This window comes from Lethenteron reissneri, chromosome 21, assembly GCF_015708825.2.
Source record: "Lethenteron reissneri isolate LAM-NWPU_2019-01 chromosome 21, ASM1570882v1, whole genome shotgun sequence".
Classification (NCBI taxonomy): Eukaryota; Metazoa; Chordata; class Hyperoartia; order Petromyzontiformes; family Petromyzontidae; genus Lethenteron; species Lethenteron reissneri.
This window is the reverse complement of record NC_083799.1, coordinates 2,060,209-2,083,293: the sequence shown is the minus strand read 5'-3', so window position 1 is coordinate 2,083,293 and position 23,085 is coordinate 2,060,209. Positions and strand designations below refer to the sequence as shown.

Sequence of the window (23,085 nt, the reverse complement as noted above, 5' to 3'; positions counted from 1 at the left end):
CGAAAGAACCAAGAAGATAATGTAAACACACAAACCACCTAACATAAACATGTACTTAAATATATAATGTAATTATTGCATTGTCATGTGATTTATGTAAAATTATCAATAAGAAATAAAATGACACTCAATGCAACAGAAAAGTATGTTTTTGTGATTCTAAGCACACATTAATTCATTTTGTATTTACTCTACTGGTATACAGAAGGTGCTTGTATAATTGGAGTTTGCATGTTCTGCCGTGGTCGCGTGGATTTTTCGCCAGGTCCTCCGGTTTTTCCCTCCACATTTAGAATAGTGCGTTTAGAGTATTTGGCTGCTATACATTTCCACAGGATAAGCCACTTCGTTGAGGTATCATTTGTGGTCAGGTCGCTTCTGAAAAATAGCGAATCGCAAGTGTTCCTTCAGGTTTAGCTGACCAGGACGTTTTTGTTTCGTTGTTGCTGTGCTCACGCGTCACGGATCTCTCTGGTAAGATAACCGGCCAACTGGTTGAAGGTTCGTGGAACAGATCAATATAATCTTAACTTTATTTTTCAAAGCATTAATCTTAGCCGCAGAACTAGTTGAACTTAATGTCGTAAACCATCGTTTATTTCAAAGTACGTCATTCAAGAACCACAAAACCATTCTGAAAATACAACAGCCAGGACATTTCTGAAGCGATGTTGAAATTGAGTCCTCTTGGTCAGGCTTGTACATACGACAAAAAGTGCACATGTCACTGAGCCTGGAGGGGTTGTTTGTGAGCACACTCATCCACACACGCAGGTGCACACATGTATCCGTCTCGATGTTCCGCACAAGCACACCGTACATTCAAACGTCAAACAGTGAAACGTGATGCCCACGAATGTGGCAACAAAGTGGTGATGTCACCTGCTGCTGCTACTGTTTGTATAAAAGTACAGCCTCCATAGATCTCTGCGCCGAGTGTGCGCAGCTCGTTCAGTGCCGTATCACTGCATCGCTGTGAACTGACCAGAGGCTCCCGTCCAGTCCTCCTGCTGCTGACAGCGGTCCTCGTCGACTGATGGCTGCCCGTGGACTGCACAGCACGGTGGTAGTGTGGCTCATATGCTGGTAATTACGTGTTTTGTGTCAATCGTGATATCGCTGTGATATCACAGTTTATTGTTTGTAAGTACAGGATAGTTTCTCTGTAGGTGCACCATTCATCTGGAACTTTCGCCCACTGCACATACACAGCATCCAATCGTCATCATCCACCTTCATGCAGCAGCTCAAAGCTCACCCATGGTCCTTATTTATTGCAACGTAATATAATATACAAGCGTTGTAATGCTGGTGTTTTTATTACACTGCGCATGATTATTTATCACATATCTTCACATTTCACAATGTCACATTGACAATGGCACATTACACAATGTCACATTCACAAAACGCACAAATCTTCCAATATCGTCGCATTCTGTAAATTCCTTGATTCCTCTGCTGGATAAACCTTTTAAGTGTCACTTGATCAGCTTTCATTTTGATCACTTATACAACTCTCCACTCGATTCGTGCTCATGATACTCCTAACGAGTATCTTTCTAATAACTGCGTAGCACCTAATCGTTTTCTAAATTCTCCAAAATACATAGCTTAAATTCTGTGTATGACTTCACACATCCATTAATTCCCTCCATTCATTCCAGTGACACTGCCTTTCTCAAAAGATTGGAATCGCCTACAACGTGTTATTCATTTTTTTAAATGAACATTGATTATACACTCTCTGTTCCAGTATGAACTCATCTTGAGTATGTCTTTCCTTAAAGTGTATTAAACATGTTTTGTTATACATGTGTGTTGGGAGTGAAGCGAACTGTGCTAACCAACCGCCGATTTGAGTTCGATTCCTGCCCCCTGTTAACCATCTGCCACCAACCAACGTTGTGAAGAATAGTAAAATAACCCCCCATGAATAACACGGTGTTGACGATGCCTTGACCAAGCAACGCATTGTAAATTATTATGTAGTAATTAAATAATTATGCCTGTAAATCTAATTTACTGAGTGCAATGATTCAGTTAGTATATATTTTTTTTTATACTAACTGTACGGTCAAACAAGTATGGGCAAACAATTCCCACTTTCCAACGCAGTAGCATGGAGGTATTCCTCCAACAGTGTGGAAAAGAACAGTAGCCCGCAGTTAGCATATTTGTATACTAACTGCGTGCTACTGTTTTTCCACACTGTTGGATGAAGACCTCCATGCTACTCCGTGTTGGAAAATGTGAACTGTTTGACCATACTTCGTCACGCTGATGAGGGGTGCGGTGTGAGAGTTCTGGCTTCCTGGGGTAATGAACGCAAGTTGGTGAAGAGGGTCCAAGATATCACGTACACTCACATTTATGCCGTGGTCGTGAATTGTGACCAGGCGCACTGGGTCCATGGCCTAGTGTGCGAACTAATATCGCACCATAACGTTTATATCCATTATAACATTATTTTGTGTTCGATTAAATTGCTATTGTAGGGACCAAAACGAGTGGTGGCACACGTAGGGTGAGTGGGTACATAAGGCATGCGGAGATCCATACTGGCGGGGGGGGGGGGTGCCCCAAGGCTTGAACTGGCCGTGAACTAATTACAGGGAGTATATTATGATGGCACTGTAGGTGTATATATTGAACTTCTTTCGCACCGTATGTAACCAACCGTGCTAATTGGAGGTGCGGGGATGGGCAACAAACTGAACACAAAAAGCAACTGTAAAGAAATTAGTTTGCAATTCATATTTAAAAGTGCTTAGCTCCAGTAAGCTTCCTAATATCGGAAGGATGAGCGTTCCAGACGGCGCTGAAGCACATCTGAAAGAGAGTGGGAGAACAGTAACGCAAGGCGTGGTTCAGGGTACGGGTCAGGGTACGAAGGCGTACGAGCACAGGAGGTCGGAGAGGGCAGCCGACCAGACGAACCGGTGTTATTGAGCCGAGGCATGAAGATGAAAGAGCTGCCCCCCCCCCCCGCCGGTGAGAATGCAGAGGCGGAGTTGAGTCGTGTGTTGATCGGAGGGGGTTTGGCGGTTATTGTAAAACTAAACTAAAACTGTTTTTATTTTACAGGGTAAGACCCACTGGGCTATGTAGTTCTTTTTCACGAGCGATCTGGCCACAAATGATAGCTCAGCGAATTGGCTTATCATGTGAACATTTATAGCAGCCAAATAATCTAAACGCACATTGATTCTAAATGTGGAGGGAAAAACCGGATGATCCGGGGAAAAATCCCAACTCCAAATATACAGCAGGCGTCAGGTTCGGGATCTAACCCACGGCCTCCTGTATACCAGGCGAGGTAGTTAAGAGCAGCTGTCTTCTGTTCGAGATAGAGGGCCATCCTGTGAAACTATCATAAACCTGGCCGACCATACTTTACGGCTCCCTTTTGTGGTCGCTACATTATAAAATGTCTTTGTAATTGATGTAAAACAAAATTCATAACCAGTGTGGCGCAGTGTTAACTTCTCAAGTTGGGCCATGGAAGAAAGCACTGGACTTTGGTAAAGGTCAACGTTAATTGCTGCAGTAATATTTTAAAGCTGACGAATGCATTCTCATATTTAGAGTTAAGCAACTTTAAAGTTACACAACTTTTACTACTTTTTAGTACATATTGACAAAAGTGGAAACTCGCGTTGGACAATCCGAGAGAACCTTGGTATCCATCTCGCACCTCCGATTAGCATGGTTGGCTACGTACGGTGCGAAAGAAGTTCAACCTGCATTCATACATACATCTTCACGATAACAATTGAACTGCGTTTTTATTTAAGGGACTAAAACGGTTTTCATATACTCACCAAATTATATACAGTTTTTTTTGGTAATTGTTTACAAAGCCTGCACGTGCAATAAAAGGGCTTCATAATGCATTAGCTCCTCAATAATTCGATGTCTAAACCACTACTCAGGGGCCAGAATGGCGTTTGATGACATGGCCAACAGTTGAAGTTGCCACGAGCACAGCAAAATGCCTGTGTTAAATGATGTGTGTGTGTGTGGAGCGGGTGGTTGGCGCATTGCGCTCCGAATCATGGGAGCCGAGTTCGATTTCTGACTCGACACATCAGTAGCGAGTGGTATCTCAACATTTTATGGATTTCATCGTAGGTGGCTCAGCCTTAACAGAGTACCTGATGCGGTATATACTCAACATTGCTCGAGAGACAAAGGTGGTCAGGCGTGATACGTACACAGTGAAGCGGTAGGTTCCCATTAACACGATTTATAACGCGCATACGACTAAACGGGAAGGTATATGACCTTTGTGTGTGTGTGATGCAGCCCTCTTATCACTCTGGTTGATGGAACATTCCTCACCATGGGCAACTTGAACTTGGACAAGGGATATGAGCGAAGACTGAGGCCCAATATTAATGGTAAGTCTCCTTCTAATGCGCACACTCTCACACATTTCCTATCATACGTTATTTTGCACCACCATTGGGCACCTCTTCTCTATCCTCATCTGGTTTATAGTTGGCTGTTATGCAACCAAGTGATCATATGAAAGATTGTTTTGGGTTCGATCGTGTAAAAATAAAAGTGTTGTTAACCCATCACCCGATACAGCCAACTAGTAAGGTTCCTCACGCAAACCAAGCGATCACCGCATCTTTACCCCACAAACACTACCACGGATTATTAACATTTCACAATGAACAAATGAATCATGATAATGAATCAAGTCAATTGCAGTTCATCACTGATGTTGAGGTCAGATCGCGTGAGTACAATGTGTCTCATACATACACCCTCATTCACCCGATAACCAATAAATAAAGTTTTTACGTGCACAAACGTGCCAATGTATTAATACTTTAGGACACCGGTATGTTGAACAATCCGCAAACATTTAACGATTGGGTACGATGTTTCACTGGTAGTTACAACCAGCATCAAATTACATATTTTTGACTCATTGGCCTAGACCAGGGATCGGCAACCTGCGGCTCCCATGCCGCATGCAGCTCTTTAAGGACTGTTTCGTGACGTTATTTATTAATAACCACCGTCTGGTATTCAAATGGATTATGACTCTTGAAATATTGAAGTTTTTTTTTTTTACAAAAACGTCTCTTCTTCTTATTTTGGTTGCCGACCCCTGACCTAGACCATATTTTAAACACAACGACAGTACATAGGGCAAGGGTATACTGAACAATATTAAACACTCAGTTATCAATGGGGGTGGAATATCTGCGTGGTATATATGAAATGGTTTGAGAGAGGCGCACACACTGTTATGGGAAAGCAACACTCTTTATTAATTAACACGTTAACTCTTAACAATACACATAGGGTGGTAACCACCGACCTATCCTCGCTAACACTCGTTAACACTGACACTCTGATAGCAACTTGCGTGGCCAAGCCAGGTGGGCTACTGCTTGGCCACGCTGGCTTGAGGCTTCGCTTCACTCTTCATGAGGCGTCTTCATGAGGCATCTTCATCCCGGACCCGAGCGGCCCCACAACAGGTGCGGAGGTCGCTTATATGTGTCTCGGCGTGGCCAGGCCACACCCCGGCCACGCCCACCTTCGAGAACCCTCGAGAAGACTCTGCGTCTAGCCTCATGGCCTCCAAGGTCCCCCTGGGGCCCCCGGCTCCCACCTTGATCCGGTCACGTGTCCAGTCGGGTTAATCCAGGAGTGCCACGGCCTCACACAACCCCTGCGGCACTGACCCACGGCCTCCAGGCACCCCGACCCGGCCGTGACGTCATTCCCGCATCCGCACGTAGTGACGTCATGTGTGTTGACCCGCACGCATACTCTTTGGTTCTTTCGGTAAAGTCACGAAGGCATAAAATAAAATAAATTAAATCACGACGACGTTTCGGGCGCAACACAAGCGTCCGTCATTAGGTGGGACAACCACAGCAAGAAACAATTGCTGAAGTGGGCAAAGGGCTGCTGTAACAAGAGGCTATATAGGTGGAGCCAGAGGGGGGAGGAGCAAGGGGGGACATATAGAGAGGGGGGGTGTGGGGTAGGGGGAGGGGAGTGCTGTGAAAACGTTTAGAGGACGAGCAGACAATGCGGGGGGGGGGGGGGGTGAGGGAAGTGGGCGGGGCTGGGAGTGGGGAGCTGAAACAACAGGAGATGCGGAAATGAAGGCAACGCCATAAAGCAGTTAAGGTTTTACCTGGATAATAACATCCTTCCAATGATTGCTCAATTTGCATCCATCTTCTCGGTTGAAGTTATGTCTATGTTTGTATATCTGGATGGCTTCATGAACAAACCTTTGATAGTAGCCCGAAGGTTTGCAGATTACCTTGGTCTCGGAAAAAACAATATCATGAGACCCCACAGCGTCATAGCAATGGTAACCCACGGCGGAGGTATTAGTTCTGCCGTGTTTCAGATCTGACTTGTGCTCGCGAACACGGTCCGAGACATGTCGTTTCATTTCCCCAATGTAACTCCCACCACAGGTGCAACTTAGTTTGTAGACTCCAGGATATTGTATGTCAGGAATGACATCCTTCACAGATGGGATTAGATCACGGATTTTGTGGACTGTACTGAATCGGACCTGGAAATTGTGTTTAAGATTTTGGAAATATTTTTGGTAACGCCTGCTATGTATGGTAACGTGATGGTTTTGATCAGCGTCTCAGGGGGTTGTTTCGAGAAGATGGATACAAATTTAGAAATCATTGGAAGGATGTTATTAACCAGGTAAAACCTTAACTGCTTTATGGCGTTGCCTTCATTTCCGCATCTCCTGTTGTTTCAGTTCCCCACTCCCAGCCCCGCCAACTTCCCTCACCCCCCCCCCCCCCCCCGCATTTTGTCTGCTCGTCCTCTAAACGTTTTCGCAGCACTCCCCTCCCCCTATCCCACACCCCCCCCCCCTCTTTATCTCTCCCCCCTTGCTCCTTCCCCCTATCTTACCTATATAGCCTCTTGTTACAGCAGCCACTTCAGCAATTGATTCTTGCTGTGGTTGTCCCACCTGATGACGGACGCGTGTGTTGCTCCCGAAACGTCGTGATTTTATTTATTTTATTTTCTACCTATGTGACTTTACCAAAAGAACCAAAGAGTATGGATCCCTGCAGTCACGCAAACTTCAAATCTAGATTAGACCCACACGGAAGTGACGTTACATCTCACTACATATATAAGCAGATGCAATATAAATAAATAAAAATGTACCATACATTTCCCCTCCATTAATTCATTTGTAAACATCTAAATATAATAAACATTAACATCTGGATACCGTCAAATTGCGTTGTACTTTATAAACCTTCTTCTTGGTTCTTTCGGTAAAGTCACGTAGAAGAGACGCTGTCTTTCCAACAGACCTGTTATTCACCTGAGGACGGCTGCTTGCGTTGTGGCCGTAACGTCGTGAGAATTATTTTATTGTTTTATTTTTATTATTTTATTATTTCCCTTCTACGTGATTTTACCGAAAGAACCAAGAAGATGAATCCCTGCAGTCACGAAAGCTTTAAATCGAAATTTATCAAGCTTCATCACTGCGACAAAAAAAAACCTTTGACAGCGAATCAGGATGACATACCACTAATAGGCCAATCCTAGTATTTACTCTTATGTGCTCTGGCATGTTTTGGTTATTACAGGAGACCCTGTTGTCGTAACATGCAGCATGATCATCAAGCGCTTTGGACCCGTCCAGGAGACTTCGATGGTGAGACCTCAACATCATCAGCTGCTTCAACCCAATCCCGCGAATCTCTTGCGATTGTCACGCCTCTACCATGCACACGTGCATCCGTTTTGTCAACGCATCACTGCTTCGATGAAGGCCATCTCTGTCACGTCGTCCGGTTTGTGGGGAGAATGCTTGACTCAACTACACCACACCAGTCATTGTGGGTTGATGTGAAGTTGGGCAGAATAAACGTGGGAGCGTAGTAACAGTCGGATGATAGGTTTTCAGTTTTGCGGAAAATAGCATTGTCCCTCAAGCACAGAGTCCACCACTCATCCCACTTATCCGTTTACGCAAGAGTGACAACGAAGATTCAACACTATCGTCAAGAAGACTGCTCCGTTAGTTGTATACATATGCTTTCACGGACAACTTGATTCATAATTCCTTTATTTTTGGTTTATATCGTGAATGTATGTCCTTTGTTTTCTTATAACCCTCAATTACCCGGCAAAGCTAAGTAAATGAAGTTGTCACGTGGGCAATTGCTTTGCCCCGTTTATAATAGGTGGCACTTTGACTAAAGATATATTTAATGAAGAAACGACTCAAAAACGAACCTCTGTTTTATATATATACATACCCTTCAGGGCAGTGGTATGGACAAGTTTGTTGCGGGTTTTTTGTTAAATGTGGTTATGCACCACTGCCAATGGCAATCACTTTAAAAATTTCGTGTTATCCACAACATGCTGATGATGGCTGTCGAGTGACATCGCAAGAGTGCTGCTTCTAGATGGCACGCTTGACAATAACTTTCAATGATTTAATTTATATTGTTTACATTTACGATGATAATGTGGAATATTGTATTATCAACTGCTTCTTCGTTGTTGGGGCGGGGCGGGGGTGGAAGAAGCAGAGTTATGAAATGTTGAATACTTTGTTGTGCATTAACAAAACTTAAAACTCGTGCCGGGACACCTCGGGACCCTGCACAAGACAAGAACATCCGCGACTTTCGTACACTTTACGATGACAGTTCTTTGTTTACGTTGGGATGGATTGCCTGTCAGCGACAATAGCCTGATTCTGCCATTTGGGATTCGTGAGCGACTATTTACACCGCACATCATGGGAGTGTTCGCAGTTTAAAATGGCATACACACATTTTACATCACAAGCAGGCGGTGGAGGCTACGTATGTGGCCTGTAATGGAGCACTGTGGAGGCGAGAGATGGTGCATCAAATACATGTTGCGAAACTCCCTTCCTGTGGGCATTGAGATGCCATATCCTGGCTTGGCAGGAGAAGGCAGTACAACAAAAATTTGGACTCCACCACCTATTTAGTCTCTATGTGATATAATGTCACCCCCACGCCTCACACGCGTTGGTCTACTCCTACGTCTGAGAACTCATTAATTGGCCTATAACAACGTTATATTTAGAGGAATGCAGAGCTTGAGAAATTGTTGGCGGCGGTTTACCGTGTGGCTGCCTTTCTGCTTATCTGTGGTTCTTCCTGCCTCCTCCTGAGTTCTTCTTGATCATCGAGAGTGGACGATTACGTTTAATTACATAAGCAGCGCTAAAGAGATCTTTGCGTTTTATGTTGTATCAGCCTTTAAGGTTCATAAACATCAAACTAGGCTGACACGAAAGACGAGGCGACGCCCACCATTCTCGGGTGTGTTGGCTGATGCAGGCTCGTGCAAATAGATCTCCTCGGGCATCCATACTCAGATAACGCAACCAGGAATAAAACTATGGTGGGATTTCAGTCGAATGGAACAATTTTCTCCACATTGTCTCAGTGAACGAAAAGCACCATACATCTTTTTTATTACAATGAAAATCTGCATGTGAACACAAGGCCATCATCTACATAATCATTCTTAAATTACGTAGTTGATGATGATGCACTGTGCTTAACAGAGAAGTGTTTCGTTTATTATTGTTGCTAGTGATGTCGGATCGCCTTACTCTTATTCCTCTCCTTTACTCCCCAGGACTACCAGACGTCCATAATCCTGCAAATGAGGTGGAACGATTATCGTTTGCAGTCGCTTTTTACCCCTACTTCTAACAATTCGTACGACCTCGGCAACAACTACATCGACAGCATCTGGAAGCCCTGCCTTTTCTTCGAAAACGAGAAGACGGCGAGCGCACACGCAATCATAGCGGACAACAAGATGCTGCGTCTCTTCAGCAACGGGGACGTCTTCTACACCATGAGGTGCATCCAGTTCGCCACAACCTTCACCGCTCATGACGGCTCCATGGGCGGGGACGTGCCCAGCGGATATCGCGTTCGTCGCTTGTTGCAGATGTCACGGTTTGAATATAACACGCCGACCTGGATCAATACTGCGGGTGTAATTAAAGTACGTGCCGTCTGCTTCAGAGCAGACGTTAAAGGTCCCGTGACACTATTTGCAAGAGTAAGCCATTTTGTGCTGTCGTCAGTTTCCAAATTTTCCAGATTCATAAATTGCCGAAAATTACTCAACTGGGATTACACAGCAATCATCGCCCCCTACTGGCAGACTAATGCCCGTTTGTAGACCAGGTTACGGGTCGCCTTGTGCCCACAAAGGAACAGCTGCCACTGGGGGTGCCCTTTCAAATGTTTGAGATGAGTTGTATCAAAAACCAAATAATAATAATTATTATCAAGTCCCAGCGTTTGGAATAATAGATAAAAACACAAAGAAACATGATACTTAAAAGTATGTGCTTTTTTCTGTCCTTCAATTGCATTCTAAATGAATTTATTCAAGTATTGTAATAATAGTTATTTTAAAACCTTGCATTGAAACAAGGAAGATTTTCTTTTTTAAAGTATATATTGCGTGTCCATGCATTTTGTAAAGTTTTTCATCACGCGTTTTTCCTTGGAAGTGAGTATCACGTGAGTCAGGGGCGGTTTCTTCATTAGGGCGATTGGGCGACGCACCACCAATGTCATTCAACCACAGAGTCACGCTAGCCGTCACTGTGCCTCTGGATATAGTCCAATCAGCGTCATGTCACGTTCTGTGGAGTACCGCCTCTTTTTGGGCGATTTCACTCCGGCTGAGAATCGCCCCGAGTGGCCCCATAGACTTACATTCAAAGATGTTTTTTTTCGAACGGCAGGCGCGGCAATGCATTCTCTATGGCTTCCGGGAGGGCTCGCACTAACGTGCTTACGTCATCATACGTAAGCACGTTTCATCCAACAATATAATTTGTCGCCACCTAGTGGAATCTTTAATAAAAGAAACTTGAGTGGATTGTATTAATAGTGAGTATAGAAACAAACAAGATGTATTGTAAGAGTCACTTTATTTTTCATTAATATTAAAGAAGTGAAGTTGCCTTTACATGCTTAAGCTGTTAAATTATCCATTGCATTGGTGGACCTTATCCTTATCAATCATCCAGACATTTGCCCCCCCTGAGAGATTTTGCATGAGCCGCCACTGACGTGAGTGCTGACGCGCTCAGGAATCAGTGTCTGAGGGCCGCAATGAGACAACAGGGCACGGATAACGGCTCTGCCAAACGGGGCCGGGTTGGTGGTGGTGGTGCTAGTTGGTGGTGGTGGTGGCGGTATTCACTCGTATTCTACCAATTTGCAGGATACTATAGCTCATGCCCAAGAGCAAGACGAATTGCGGCATGGAACGCTATGGGAAGACCTACAGCCAGCAGTGGATAGATCATTGCGAATAACGATGTTGTAAGGCAGTAATCATGGCGATGCGTAGATTTTTATTTTATTTGTGATAACAAAACTTTATTTTGTTTCATTAACCGATGACATTAGATATTTAGGTGCCGTTAATGATAGTTATTTATCCTAGAAATTAGTTCCAATACTATTGTCAATTGGCGCTTTAGTTTTTTGCAGTCCTTTGATAAATTTTGGCCAGTTATAAAGACGTTACTTTCATAATAGCAACAACACTTTCGACTAAAGTTGTATTCATTTAAGGCGGCAGGTGGCACAGTGATGGTAACACTTGTGTCTCGCAGCAAGGATATCCTGGGTTTCATTCTCGGCTCGGGTTCTTTCTGGAGATTTTATGCTTTCTTTCTGCTCTGCATGAGTTTACTTAGGGGTTCTCGGTTTCCTCCGATCATACAAAAAAAGCTCCAAGAACATACAATGTATCTGCTATTTGCCCAAACATCCCAATGCCAAAATAACTACCCGCAAATTACTTCATTTGGTAATGAGCATTGCAATATTTCCTCCCTCCTGCAAAAACTCGACAGAGACCTCTTTAAAGAAAGGGTTGATACACCTTGTGGGTGAACAAGCGTCATAATAAATTCATATAAACAATACTTATTAAGATCTACAATATTGGTCTTAAAGGGCATGCTAATGCAAGTGTGTGTAACCACGTTTGCAGTAATTCAATGTGGCTTACTCGTATAAATATTGCTCGTAGTAATATCACGCACAATATTATTGATGCAGAAACTACTACTACACAATCTAAATTACAATATTAATTATAACAATTGTAAAACATCGTAATTCAAATGGAATATCTAGGAATAATATAAGCGCCATGACCAATAAGCAGCAGCAGCAGGAATAAGGCAAGCAACCTAATAAAAGGCTACTGTTGTGAATTCGTGGAATTTATCAGATCTGTTGACCAAATGTTATGCTTTATAGAATTGAGTTAATACGTTTAACATTACAGACCCCCCCTGCACGGAGACTCAAAACAACAAAGATGAGCGATGTGCAATAACCGGTGCGCCGTTTCAGGTTGACGATGTCACTTGAGTGCGCAATGGCGCTGAATGACTACCCCATGGATTCGCAGAAGTGCCACATGAACCTGGAGAGCTGTGAGTATTCCACGAGAACTGGCCACCAGCTGCAGTGTGCTCGCATCAACAGATTGTGTACGTTTAGCGCCAGCAGAGACACGTGTGTACGTATACCCTATTTATATGTACCGACTAAATAGGCATTTTGACATTTGTTATTGCACTATTAGTGGTATATGCGATGAGGATTTGGAAGAAAGGCTCAAATTTGAGATGAAGCACGTGAAACTATTTGAATTTTAAAACTCCAAACATTTATTTAGAACACACTCTGTGACAATAGTTTCAATCTCCATAGGTAGCATTTTAGATATTCTGAACTTGTTTGTATAAGGTAGCTCTTAGTCTCTCCAATAACTTGGTAAAGTGACACGATGTAAAAAGGGTTTTAACCCAATCCTGTAATTAAAAATGTTACATAATGGATTATTTTCCTGTCTTTTCATGAATTGTATTTTATTTCGATTTAAAGCTTTCGTGACTGCAGGGATTCATCTTCTTGGTTCTTTCGGTAAAGTCACGTAGAAGGGAAGTAATAAAATATTAAAAATAAAACATAATAAAAGAAAATAAATATTTTATTATATTATATTATTATTTTATTTTATTATATTATTTTATTTTATTATGTTTTATTTTTATTATTTTATTACTTCCCTTCTACGTGACTTTACCGAAAGAACCAAGAAGATGAATTGTATTTTATTAAATGTTCGTGCAATTTACAGGAATGGCCTGCACAAACATGTTTCTTTTTTTAACTTTTCACAAGGATTTTTCTTGCTGCCAAAAACACTGATCCCCCGCACACTTGCACACTATCCTATCCCAATCATAACTCCATGCAGACGGATACACAACGCACGATGTGATTTTGAAGTGGAATGACACCAACCCGATCGTGTTCAACACGAGTCGCATCGTCACCACCTTCACGGTGTACGAAGACGGAAAGCTCGGCGACTGCACGCAGACGTATGGGACTGGTGGGTAGTTCAAGACACTTCACTCAACCTCTCGAACCCGGCTCGTGCACAAACATGTTTGCACGTAAAGACTCGCCGGCTTATTTTGCCTTCCAGTGGACAAGGCAAAGAAAAATCCAAGACATTGGTTGCTGGTAATCAGTTGACCGATAATGAACATGTTTGAATGTTTAATAAACAAAATAAGGAACTATAGTGACAGTGGTGAGACAACCTAAACAAATAACCATGTTCCCATTATAGGGAAGTATTAATGATGAAGTTTGCAGAGGTTTTTGACGAGTCAAATTTTTGTTAAGAGTAGAAGAAAAAAAATCACAATTGTAGGAAAATTCAACATGCGTAATACGATTAATAAGATTGAGCGCAAGGTTTAAATTCTATGTTTGTTTTTATGTGGTAAGGCAGGTAAGCATACCTCGTTTACAAAGGCCATGCTTACTCTCTCAAAGTTCTCGAAAAGCTCCAAATTAAGTTTGGCCATGCTTACTCGTTTGTTATCAGTTCAGCTGGCTTCATTCAAGGTAGCAAGAGCTTTACATCCAAGTGCCGCTGTTCTATATATCACGGGAATTACGATAAAAGTCTGGTAGACTACAAATACATCTGTAAGAAAAAGATAAGCAACATTTTACTTTTTATAACATAGAAGAGGAAAATTTACCGAGATGTATTATCTACCATGTTTTTTATATACAATAAAAATAACCTCACAACCATTATCGGACATACGCATGGCAATAATTTCCTGATTTCGCTTCTATATTGTAGGTAAATGTCATATGATTCGTAATTTATTTTTGGGTGAGGACACAATGATTTGGCAAAATGTTTGATTATTTGAGTTATGTAAAGAGTAGCTGTGTAATTTTATATCAAATACTATAAGACAACATACCATCAAGAGAGGGTCTGTAATATTGGTAGTTGATTCAAGCAAGTCTAACTTGTCTCATGAGATAGTGTGTGTCAAAACCGGTCCAGACTTAGCGTGTCTTGAAGTTTAGCTTAAAACTACTCAAAACATCATCAGAACAAGATACAGGAAGTTGAAATAAAAGCCCAGGAATTGAGAATGATATATTGTAACTTTCATGTCTCCCTTTCTTTCTTCAGGCACATTTTCCTGCATCTCACTGGAAATCACGCTTTCACGTGACATTGGCTACAATTTGATCCAGATCTACATCCCCAGCATGCTGCTCGTCATAATCTCCTGGTTCTCCTTCTGGATCGACATGAGCGCCGCGCCAGCGAGAGCTGGGCTGGGCATCACCACCATCCTCACGATTACCACACAGAGCTCAGCTGCCAACGCACAACTGCCCAAGGTGGGTAGTGCCCTCTCCGCCCCCTGTGCATTTAGAGCAAAACCCCACGTCTGTTAAGGAGGTTTCATGACTTACATTGCAAATGTGTATATCAATGTAACGAGCACTTTGCCCCTAAGATGGTTGATTTTCAGGTTTAGCCTCAATTTTGAACTTTCCTCTTGAAGTAAAGGCCTCATCATGTAAACTCGGGCCATTGCCTCAGCCCAGCCATTCAAGGATTGTAGTATTTGGATTTGACTTTGTGGAACACCATGTAAATGACTATATGGCAGTTTCCTATCTAGTTAATGGTCGTTCTCTGCTAGAACATTTATAGATGACTATACAGAGGCATATTATGTCACTGGAAATCATACCTGTCAACCCATACAGTTTTCCCGTATTCTTATACAGGGAAATTTAGTCTTCAGGTCCATAGAGCATACAGCCGTTTCAATATGGGCAATATTTTTTTGGTCTATTTATTTGTGTTTCTCCCTTGTGATGGGACTTTGTACGATGGACGTTGAGATTTATAAAGGCACGGGGTGACCAATAAGTTCTGAATTGGTCTGTAATAAGGTAAGCACTGATAAGGGGTTGACAGGTTTGCTTATTATACTTACACTCATTGTGCTGCAAGCATACCCACGTCACAAATTCACTTTGCACACAAACTCATCGGCACTGCTGCAGCGCACGGGCATTCAGCATCTAGAATAGCAGCGTTTTGTATTTATTGTCCCAGGGCGTTTTTTTAAAATTAAGAAACAGCCCGGTCATTGAATCGAAATAATAATGGACAGGATTACATATTCATACTTATATTCATGAAGTCCGTGATATAACTAACTTTCTTGTATGTCGGTGGTTGCTGAGGCATAGTAAGAGCTGAAAGTAACCAAGGGAAGTGTGCCAGGGTGAAAATGATTGGCTCCCATTCGCATCAGTACGAGCAGTCTGCGATGAATAATAACGCACCCAATGATGCACAGAGACACATAATGAGACCCCCTATATATATACGCTTATAGACTGTTAGGGTAAAGTGCTGTTAGCAAGTACCTATTAAGACCAGCACCACACTCGACCATCTTTGTATCCCCAGTGCTGATGTATTTTGTTCCCAGAGAGGTTCTGATGCCAACTAGTGTGTTAGCCGTGGACAGACAATGAAACTTGACCTCTACCACTACTTCTCATATACTGTATATATACAGGACATGACAAAGGCAAAGATCCCCCTCATAGCCTTAACAGACTGTTGGGACAAGTGCTGTTAGCGAGCACCTATGAAGGCCAGCACAGTACACAAGGAGGTGGGTGGCCAGCACCACGCCCAGCCGCCTTTGTCTCCCCAGTGGAAATGTTTACACATCGCACCAGGGACTTATTTGAGGCTGTGTCCCCCTAGGGGAGGCCCAGGACCAGTTCAGAAAATCCTCACTGGTGGTGGCCGTCACCAGTTTCGTAGCGCAGCGGGCTAACCTCTAAACTACTGCACATACAGGAAATATATACACACACACACACTTCTAATAGGCTATACCTACATGTATACAAATTTGAAGAAATTAACAATACAAATGTCAAATGTCGAGACACCGACTCTCAACAGGCTTGCGGTAGTGACACACTGAAGTGAAGCGTAATTGTCGTTGCGAGCTAGTCGTCAGATCGAGGGGCTCTAAACGGTGTTGGACAATTGGCGTTGTGTTGCTGAATACACATCGTCAGCGAGATATATGATACATGTGCAGGTAAACACACAGTCATAGCGCTGGCTCATGTCTGAACAAATATGGCAATCGCTCCGTATGTATTCATTGTTGACCCGGGCCGCGCTAAAGACCCACGTGCAAGAACTTGACACCCGGAAAAGGCCAGGTGCGACTAAAGCTGCAGGTGTTGCAAAATTAGTACAATTGTTTCATCAAATTACAATAAAGAGCGGTGTGTGTAATGTGTCTAAAAACGCTAAATTAGAGCAGCTGCATTAGCGTGCTGTGATCCTTATGGGTGTTATTTTATAGGGTCTGTATGAGTCTCGTCCAGCATGGGAAGATTTCTGAAGTGAATATGCAACAACAATGTAACTGGCGTCTTGTCTTTTTTGGATAGCCTGGATCGAGACTATGTTAGGACTGTGAATATAATAATTTTCTAAAGTGAGGGATTACTGTATTGGTCTGAAAGCTTGGATAGGCAATCAATATTGAGATGTCTACAAGAACAAATCCAAGTCTTGAGATCATACGTTTACTCTTTCATTAAATGGGATCTTCATTTTTGTAAGAAATGAAAGTTCTGAATTTTTGTAAGTGAACATCATATTTGAAGGCATTTAATGGCAGTGTCATAACTTCCTGGCGGCATTCAGTCACAAAAAGCCATATTTTACTATTATGCTTGTTTACCCAAGAAAGCCTCACTGATTCTCAACTTTTTTCCAGGAGGCTCCTTCCGGGTTTTCGCGGGAGAGGGCGATGTTGCTGTTGTGTAATACAAATGTAATAATTTACAAGTACATTTTCAGCATTGGGATGTTTTGCCAATATCAGTTATGTAATTTTAACCAGAGTACCCAGAGGAAACTCATGCAGAGAGGATATACCAACTCCACACAGAGAAGTGCTTGAATCTGGATTTAAACCTAGGAGATTTTTGTTGGGAGGCACAAGTGTTTCCGCTGTGTCAACCTTCTACGAGTTACTCTTTGGGTCTTTCGGTAAAGTCACGTCGATAGAAAAAACACAAGCAATCGTCTTCAGGTGAAAAAAATACAGCAGGCGACCTGCTGAGGCAGGAGAAATATAACGAGAGAACTACTGCAGCAAGAGGTTATATAGGTTTCAGATGGGCACAACCCAAGGGTAAGTGGGCGGGGCTAGAGATGGAATTTACAAGTAATATACCTCGCCCGTTGTATTGCTAGAGAGTAGCATGTCAATCTGTCAATGTAACCCCACGACTACGGTGCTGAAGAAGCCATTGTATTGCTATAAATTAGCATGTCAATGTGAGATGACTCCCGCAGCAGTGGCTGTGTTAATGAGACACATTCAGCCTATTAAACAACGAGAGCCATTGCCACATCGAGGAAAATGGAAGCAGCGGCTATGTTAGTGAGACATTTAGTCTGTTAATGTAAAGACATTTAACAAGGTAATATAACTCAGAGAGTCGGAAATAACTGTTAACACTGGCAGGTAGGATGGAATCATCACAGCCAGTTATGACTTTACCTGGTTAATAACATCATTCCAATGATTGCTCAGTTTGTACCCATCTTCTCGGTTGAAATTGTGTCTGTGTTGAAATATCTGGATGGCTTCATGAACAAATCTTTGTTGATAGCCAGTGGGTTTGCAGAGTGCCTTCGTCTTGGAGAAATCAATTTCATGCGTGCACACAGCATTAAAACAATGATCAGCCATGGCAGAGGTATTGGTCCTACCATGTTTCAGATCCGCCTTGTATTCACGAACACGGTCTGAGACATGTCGCTTGGTTTCTCCAATGTAACTACTGCCGCAGACACAACTTAGTTTGGTGACACCGGGGTATTGCATGTCAGGGATCACATCCTTTACAGATGGGATCAGATCACGAATTTTATGTCCTGTGTTGAATCGAACCTGGATCTTGTGTTTGCTCATGCTTTTGGAAATCTTTTTGATGACCCCTGCTATGTATGGCAAGGTGATGGTTTTGATTGGGTCCTCAGGTGGTTCTCTCCCAACGGTTGGGGTGACAGCTTTACGGATTGTGCAATCCATAAAGCAGATTTCAGAACAGCTCCTCGCATGCCATACGAGATCGTGTGGTCAGTATCATGTCTGGTCACCGTTGTCTCTGTGGTGCTGATTTTGAATAAGCTGAAGTGTTGATTTTCTTACTCGCTATTGCTAAGCTAAGGTGAATGACAAGGAATTGCTAATTTAAAGGATGATCCAGATGTCTAGTGACACCAATTTAATTCTCTAAAACTTTACTTTTTTATAAAGATAGATTTATTTAAAACAAAAATGAATATGCACAGGAAAAAAATTCGGGGTCCATTAATTGGGGTCGTAAGACATCTGGACCACCTTTCACAATCTACGTTGTGGGAATCAAGGTGTGGTCTGTGAACTTCAATTCCAACGTTCCCCAGGCCAATTACCCACAAAGAAAGTGGTCAAGTAAGGTGTTGGCCACACCATTGTCATCTACCATCCCTGGCTTAATAAGGGCCCACTTAATTTTTATTTGACCAGGTAAGGCCCACTGAGCTTTATAGCTCTTTTTTCAGAAGCGACCTGGTTACAAATGATAGCTCAATGAAGTGGCTTATCATGTGGAAATTTATAGCAGCCAAATACTCTAAACGCATGTTTCTAAATGTGGAGGATAAAAACCGGAGAAGGCAGAGAAAAATCCACACGACCACGAGGAGAACATGCAAACTCAAAATATACAGGCGTCAGGGTCGGGATCAAACCGATAAACTCCTGTTTACCAGGCGAGGTAGTTTACATCTCGACACCGTGGCGCCCCACTTCCAGTATTCATAACATGAGTCGTTGTCTTTGTGCTTTGTTTTCAGGTCTCCTACATCAAAGCGATAGATGTGTGGATGGGGATGTGCCAGGTATTCGCATTTGCCGCACTACTGGAATTTGCAGCTGTCAATGTGATGGCGCGACAGAACAAGCGGGCGATGAAGGAGCTGAAGAAGAAATCGGACAGCTCAAAGGAAATGGTTTGTATATCATTTTTGACCAGCGGCATGGCATTTGTGCCTCACACCAATACGTTCCCGTGTTTAATTCCAGACTCGGGAACCTTTCTGTGTGGAGTTAATGTTTCCATCCTGTTCTGTATGGGTATCCTCTGGGTTCTCCAATTTCCTCCCATTGTAAAAAAAAACACAATTTCATTGGTAATGACCGAATATGTTTTTTAAAAAATACCTGAAAATAACTCATTTGGGATTTAATATAGCCACATCACCCCCAAGTACAAACACTTGGCAGAATCCTCCTGAAAAAATTGTCTTGAGACTCAGTGAATCAATCCTGGGTAATACAAATATATAAAAAAATGTTCTTTCTCTTTTCCAGATAAGCCTTACTGAGTGTAAATATTTTATTTCAAAAGGATATTGGGGTGTTTGACCATATTTTTATTTTATTTTAAGGCGTCATATACCTGTGGGAGGAAACCAGTGTACTTGAAGAAACCCCACTACAGTTCGAGGATAATGCTCCAAGTTCCACACCGATCGGTTGTGAAGCCATGAATCCAGTTGCTGTATATTAGCTGTATTGAAATGTTTTGTTCCCCAATAGCCTACAGGCCTGGGAGTTTCACAAATCTGCATGACCCACCAACCCTTGCCTCCATTCTGCTGGATTGCCTCTCATCTACTCAAATAACCCATTGCCATTTGCACTGGTTCCCTTGCTTGCTGCACTTCCTTTGAGGTGTCACTTGATATTTTGGCGAAGTTCTTGTTGAAGTGATGAAATTGTGATGTTAATTCCCATGTTTTTTTTTCCAGAGCGGTAGCCTCTCTTAGTCAGCTCGGTTTTACTCGATGCCCACAACCATATCCAAAATCTTTAATGGACTGAGTATGCACGTGTTCGTGAAGCTGAATGTATCTTTACTTAAAGTCTACAGACATTTAATTAATTTCGTTGTGGAATACGAGTCAGGAAAAGAGTCAAATATCTTACAGATTCAGCGCATGTCTCCCAACTCAAGCACGACATGTTTGTTGATGGGCTTGAGCCAGTGGTGGAAAGTTCACATTGCTGTGGTGGGGTTATTCCCCATGAGAACCACTGTTAGTTTTCCACAAATAGAGATAAATAGAGAATCAAAGTTGTTAAATCATGCCCAATTATGTAGCTTTTCTGGCTGCACGAAAACAGTAACTTTACGCCTCTGCCTTACCCACCCCACCTTCTTTAGCCGGATGAGCAAGAGCTGAAGAACATGTTCGTCACACAAGCACAGACCATTGACCGCATCTCCCGCATTGTGTTCCCTACCACCTTCCTCATCCTCAACATTTTCTATTGGGTCTTCTACAAAGTGGTGCTCAAGTTCCGCTAGAGAAGACATATCCAACCTTGCTTATCACTAAGCTTCCAAGAAAATCTTGAGAGCACTTGCATGTTTCATATGTTACTGGTGAATCGCTGATGTTTTTCAAAAAGAATACCATTAAACCAAAAAGATAAAATTAAATGTGTTGGGGGGTAATAGCACCTGTAAGTGGTAATTTCATCTTCCACTGGGTTTTTTTACGTTATGAAAACTCAGTTAAGGCTGAATGTATATAACATAAACATGAACGCATTCATTAGTCGTTTGTGGTAACAAAATGATCGATGGGAACAACACTCCCCCACTCACCCAGCCTTGCCTCCACATAACCTCCATGCAGGTACTCCGACATGGCTGATGTTGATGTTTCCCGTGTGACTTGTTACGCTCCATTGGCCTGACCACGCAACAACGTTACATACCAAAGAAATGACGTCAAGCTCGGTGAATAAGGGGAAGAGGGAAGAGAACGCATGGTGGAGATGGGGCATTGGAAACATATCGTATCTGTTAAAATAGAAACGTTGAGCAGATAGCTTTATTTACATGTGTTTGTTAACTTTCATATGGAAGAAAGTGAGAATAAAACCACGTGAGTTTTAATTAACACATTATTCATATTCGAAGGTGTCTCAAACAGCAACTTGACAACAGATGTCTTCACAATGATCGCTGGTTTCCTTGACTTACATGACAATATAACATTCTGAAATTACCTCATGAAATATAATTTCGTTAACGTGTGTGCGATTGCGTATAAGGCTAGTGTCTGTACAATAATGTTTAGAGCCATGATATATGTTTGCTCGTGTACAGCAGCCTGCTTTGTGAGCTATTAAACAAGCCAAGAGCTCATGTCGCTGTGAGTGAAGATCAAGGTGTTCCTTATCTCTATTTTACCCATTCGCTCGAGTTAAAAAAAAAACAAGTCACACTACAACTGTGGCCATGAGACCCAAACGATAGCACAAATAGTAAACCACGGAAGAATTAACAAGACTACACGAACTCTCTTCTAAGGCCCTTTCGTGGCGAGTAGACCTCGACGTTGCCATTTAGCTCCTCAACATATTGGCATGCGCAAGAAGCAGAAGTTCAACGCCAATGACGTGTTCTCCCAGCATTGCTCTGTTTCCGCTCCGTTGATAAAACAAGCTAGTCGTGTTTCAGACCAAATCATCAACCCCTAATGGCAGACTAAGCTCGTCTTCAGGCAAAGGCACCAAGTCATATTTGTCCCCACAAGGACAGTTGCCACTGGGGGTGTCTTTTCAAATGTTTGAGGTGAGATGTGTTGTAGAATGCCGAGGCGCCTTGGCATATAGGAGGGCACTATGTCAAAAACAAAATAACCATTACTATTTGACATCTGTTGCTGTTTGTGTTTAACTTAATGGGACCTCGGTAAAGATAAATATTGCGTGTTCAGTTCGTAAGTAATGAAACTAGTCTCATAACAAAATACACCATTCGCCACTTTCTGGCGGCGACATTGCATTTTGGGACCATTTGAAGTGTCGAAGTGGTCACACCATTCCGGTATACACATTATGTTCAGTTTTATTTTACCTTCATTAATATCGTTATGCAGACATGAATAATATTAAGGCATCTTCTTGTTTCTTTCGGTAAAGTCACGTAGAAGGGAAGTAATAAAATAATAAAAATAAGACATAATAAAACAATTCTCACGACGTTTCGGCCACAACGCAAGCAGCCGTCTTCAGGTGAAGAATGAGACACTACCAAACTAGGAGCTTATATATAAGCTGCATTGGGGGTTGAAGAGCGCCTTAACAAAAAGAATGTGCATGTGAAGAGGAATTTAGCATATTCATGGAAAATGCGTAGGCGTTGGGCGGGGGGGTGTCAAAGTCATATTATGCCCATGCATTATGCAGGATCAGCAGCAACCAAGGGGGGTGCAGGGATTAGCAGTAACAAAGGAAAGGAATGTTAATGATATGTAGCTGCAGTTACTCAACAACCACGTAGAAAACTAAAGTATAAACTACATAAAAAACTAAAGTATAAACTGCATCGCACCATCAGTATACTTACTATACTCTATAATAAGCTGAGTTACTAACAGCAAGTAATACATTACAATTCTACCTCGTAAAAATTCTGTAATATGCTTCCATCTAAACCTTATTCTCTTACATCACACGAGCATATACCGTACTAT

General features: G+C 42.4%; 1 protein-coding gene across 1 annotated transcript; it reads left to right on the top strand.

Annotated features, from left to right (window-relative positions):
• The first annotated feature begins 30 nt into the window (after window positions 1-30).
• Window positions 31-22,502, top strand: LOC133345025 (glycine receptor subunit alpha-2-like). The gene is made up of 9 exons (XM_061555390.1): window positions 31-1,086; window positions 4,309-4,403; window positions 7,626-7,693; window positions 9,670-9,899; window positions 12,435-12,517; window positions 13,348-13,485; window positions 14,602-14,816; window positions 19,387-19,542; window positions 20,760-22,502. The coding sequence occupies exons 1-9, from the start codon at window positions 1,037-1,039 to the stop codon at window positions 20,901-20,903; spliced, it is 1,179 nt and encodes a 392-aa protein (XP_061411374.1). The 5' UTR covers window positions 31-1,036; the 3' UTR covers window positions 20,904-22,502.
• The last annotated feature ends 583 nt before the right edge of the window (window positions 22,503-23,085 follow it).

Bases quoted from the DNA above. Each gene is read 5' to 3' on its own strand.
- LOC133345025 (XM_061555390.1), top strand. From the start codon at position 1,037: ATGGCTGCCCGTGGACTGCACAGCACGGTGGTAGTGTGGCTCATATGC. The intron at 7,694-9,669 runs GTGAGACCTCAA...TTTACTCCCCAG, and splicing joins CCGTCCAGGAGACTTCGATG to GACTACCAGACGTCCATAAT. The intron at 19,543-20,759 runs GTTTGTATATCA...CACCTTCTTTAG, and splicing joins CGGACAGCTCAAAGGAAATG to CCGGATGAGCAAGAGCTGAA.